Source organism: Nicotiana tomentosiformis, chromosome 11 (genome assembly GCF_000390325.3).
Source record: "Nicotiana tomentosiformis chromosome 11, ASM39032v3, whole genome shotgun sequence".
NCBI lineage: Eukaryota > Viridiplantae > Streptophyta > Magnoliopsida > Solanales > Solanaceae > Nicotiana > Nicotiana tomentosiformis.
The window spans coordinates 69,857,564-69,861,376 of NC_090822.1; the positions used below are offsets into that span (position 1 = coordinate 69,857,564).

Consider the following 3,813-nt stretch of genomic DNA (forward strand, 5'->3'; position numbering starts at 1 on the left):
ACCACAACTACGCATAAGTCACAAACAAGTTAAATCGGCACTTATCTTTGTGTCAAACAACAACTATAATTACATTTCGGTCACAAACATCTGGCAAGTCGTATGAGTTTTAGGAATTAGAAAAATGGAATTATTAGTGAAGTGATCCCAAAGAAACAGCACAGTAGTACCAAGTAGTATGCCCATTACTTCACAGCTTGTAGAGGGCCTTGAAAATTGTTGAAAAAGCCGACAATTAGAGATAATTCCAAGTATCCCCATGTGGAATTCTTCTTTTTTACTAGCTGACTCTAGCTTATCTTCTTGTTCTTGCTTTTTTCTCTGCTCTCTTATTTGATAACTTAGTGTCACTTTCCTGAGAAAACTCTGCTGCAGATTTCCTTGTAATTTCTTTTGCAGCTTCTCACCATGTGGGAATCAGAGACTGAGTCTGTTAGTGGAAGAGACTATGGGAATGGAGTTCTCAGCAGTACCAAACATGGAGTCAAGACTGATGGTTTTGAGCAAAAAGGACAGTCTTGGTATGTAACAACTAACCATTTATATTTTGTGATTTTGTTTTTGTTTCAATGCCATCATCTTCACTGTTATTACTGTCTTAAAGATAAAATACTTTTCAGAATAACTGAATTTAGTTTGAAGCAAATGATGAAAATGCCCAATGGCTTATAGGTATGTAGCAACTGATATCCCCAGTGACCTTTTAGTTCAAATTGGAGATGTTAGTTTCCACTTACACAAGGTAGATATACCCTCTGCTTAAAACTGTTCCAGTTTCTATTTCAGACCTTTGTCTTAGATAATTAAATGACTAACTAATCCTTTTTGTTCTCAAAAAAGTATCCTTTGCTTTCTAGAAGTGGAAAGATGAACAGAATCATATATGACTCAAGGGATGAAGAATTGAGCAAAATAGTTATAGATGACCTACCAGGTGGACCTGAGGCATTTGAGTTAGCTGCAAAGTTCTGCTATGGAATTGCTGTTGATCTCACAGCAACCAATATCTCCGGCCTACGTTGTGCAGCAGAGTACCTAGAAATGACTGAGGACTTAGAAGAAGGAAACCTTATATTCAAGACTGAAGCTTTCCTCAGCTATGTGGTTTTATCATCATGGAGAGACTCCATACTGGTATTGAAGAGTTGTGCCAAGTTATCACCATGGGCAGAAAACCTCCAAATCGTTCGAAGATGCAGCGAGTCCATCGCTTGGAAAGCCTGCGCCAATCCAAAAGGAATAAAATGGCAATACACAGGCAAACACCCTAATGTTTCCAGCCCAAAATGGAACGAAATGAAGGATTCTAGCCCGAGCAGAAACCAGCAAGTAGTACCTCCTGATTGGTGGTTTGAAGATGTGTCTATTCTCAGGATTGATCACTTTGTCAGAGTGATTACTGCTATTAAGGTAAAGGGTATGAGACATGAACTAATTGGTGCTGCCCTTATGCACTATGCTGCTAAATGGCTCCCGGGCCTAATTAAAGAAGGATCAGGATCGTCGGATGAAGGTAGCAATAGCAATAATAGTAATGGCAGTAGTAGCAATAGTTGGAAAGGGGGTCTTCATATGATAGTGTCAGGAACTAGAGATGAAGTACCAAGTGTTCAGGCCAAAGATCAAAGGATGATTATCGAAAGCCTAATTAGCATAATCCCACAACAGAAGGACAGCGTCTCGTGTAGCTTCCTTCTTCGTCTTTTGAGAATGGCAAACCTGTTGAAAGTGGCTCCTGCTCTTGTGACAGAATTGGAGAAACGAGTCGGGATGCAATTTGAGCAGGCTACATTGGCTGATCTTCTCATACCGTCCTATAATAAGACCGACACCTTGTACGATGTTGATCTTGTTCAGAGGCTTTTGGAACATTTCTTAGTTCAAGAACAGACAGAAGGTTCAAGCCCCAGTAGAAGTTCATTCTCCGATAAACATATGCATGATGGAAATCAAAGGGGTAGCAATCTCAATGCTAAGATGAGAGTAGCAAGGCTTGTGGACAGTTACCTCACAGAAGTATCCAGAGATAGAAATCTTTCCTTGACAAAATTTCAGGTCTTGGCAGAGGCTTTGCCGGAATCAGCAAGAACTTGTGATGATGGATTATATCGAGCAATTGATTCCTATCTTAAGGTATTTCAATCTAATTCCTTCGATTTTCTACATCTTTTAAATTCATGCATCATTATTTCTTGAAGTCATCTATGTTGAGCCTGTAGTTTCTGCTAGTGTCATTCCTCATCATGAAACCAAATGATGTTACATAATACCTACATCTCTTATTGTCTTAGTCCTTCAATGATTTCAACCATAGCCAGTTCTTTTGTTCTACACTAATGTCTATGCAAATAGCATTATAATCCTGCATTTACATCCGATTTTCCCATTAAAACATAATCAAATTTAAGCATTGCTGCCGTTCTTATATACACATACATGATGAGTAAAGAACAAGTCCTCTAAAGGAAGAACTATATAAGAATTGAAATGTTACAAATCCTGATAGTATCTGATAAGACTACGGTCTCATCAGCTATTCGTTTGCAGCTATTTAATTTCATTCACGATCATAGTTTCTGCATTGTGCGATAGCACAACACCTAGGATTAACAACACGAAAACTTTGTTCTAAGTTAGCCCTTTCTTTATTGGGTTTGGGGCTAAAAGAACGGTTGGGACTACAAACATCTAACACAAATGCCAGCACAGAAATAGAAAAAGGTCATGGTTCAAGGTCGAAACTGTAAGAAATACTTCATTTTTTCAGAAACTTAGTATCTATACAACATGACAGGCCCATCCAACTCTCTCCGAACATGAGAGAAAGCGGCTGTGCAGGGTGATGGACTGCCAGAAACTCTCTATTGATGCTTGCATGCACGCTGCTCAGAACGAACGGCTCCCACTAAGAGTAGTGGTGCAAGTCCTATTTTCTGAGCAGGTGAAGATCAGCAATGCAATATCCAACAACTCACTCAAAGATGCAGGAGATTCTCATTATCAGCCTCTGGTATCAAACCGCAAATCATTGCTCGAAGCAACACCACAATCATTTCAAGAGGGATGGACTACAGCCAAGAAAGACATCAATACTCTTAAGTTTGAACTCGAGACTGTGAAAACTAAGTACCTAGAACTCCAAAACGACATGGATAGCTTACAAAGACAGTTTGATAAGATCACAAAGCCAAAGCAATCCTCGGCATGGACTTCAGGGTGGAAAAAGTTAAGCAAGCTCACCAAGATGACAAATTTAGAATCCCATGAAATTGGTTCGCAGGTCCCAAATGCTGAACTGACAAGGAAGACACCTAGAAGATGGAGAAATTCCATTTCCTGAATCCAAATGTTATAAGAGAAAAGACGACTACCAGATACATAAAACCTCTACCAATCCAATTCTGTTTCCCTTTGTGTTTGAAATTCTCATTTCCTTTCTATCCGAGAGTAGCATCAAAAGGTTACTTTTCCTTTCCAAAATTATAATAACATCATTTACTTTCTGGATTTTTTGTGTTTGATTTTTCTGTATTCTTTGTATCTTGAAAAGTATGTTTGTATTTTAAAGTGAAGAGAAATATTATTGCATAGTTTCATGAACATGCTGTTTTGCTAGTTATGTTTTCACTTTTTCTCTCCTTATGATATTTATCGCAAAAGAAACTAAAAATTAACTTGACAAGAAAGTTTATTAACTTAAGAAGTGCACAGTAAGATTAAAATGCCCCATAGAGAAAAAGCAACAGTACTGCAGTTGGTTATGCGAATTGCGATATCTACCCCATAGAGATGCAACAGTGCTCCACTTGGTTA

The 3,813-nt window shown here is 38.4% G+C and overlaps 1 protein-coding gene across 1 annotated transcript; it reads left to right on the top strand.

Annotated features, from left to right (window-relative positions):
- Positions 1 to 261: 261 nt before the first annotated feature.
- Positions 262 to 3,600, top strand: LOC104121235 (root phototropism protein 3-like). The gene is made up of 4 exons (XM_070188249.1): positions 262 to 521; positions 673 to 742; positions 841 to 2,133; positions 2,795 to 3,600. Exons 1-4 carry the CDS (start codon positions 409 to 411, stop codon positions 3,338 to 3,340), a joined length of 2,022 nt encoding a protein of 673 aa, XP_070044350.1. The 5' UTR covers positions 262 to 408; the 3' UTR covers positions 3,341 to 3,600.
- Positions 3,601 to 3,813: the final 213 nt, after the last annotated feature.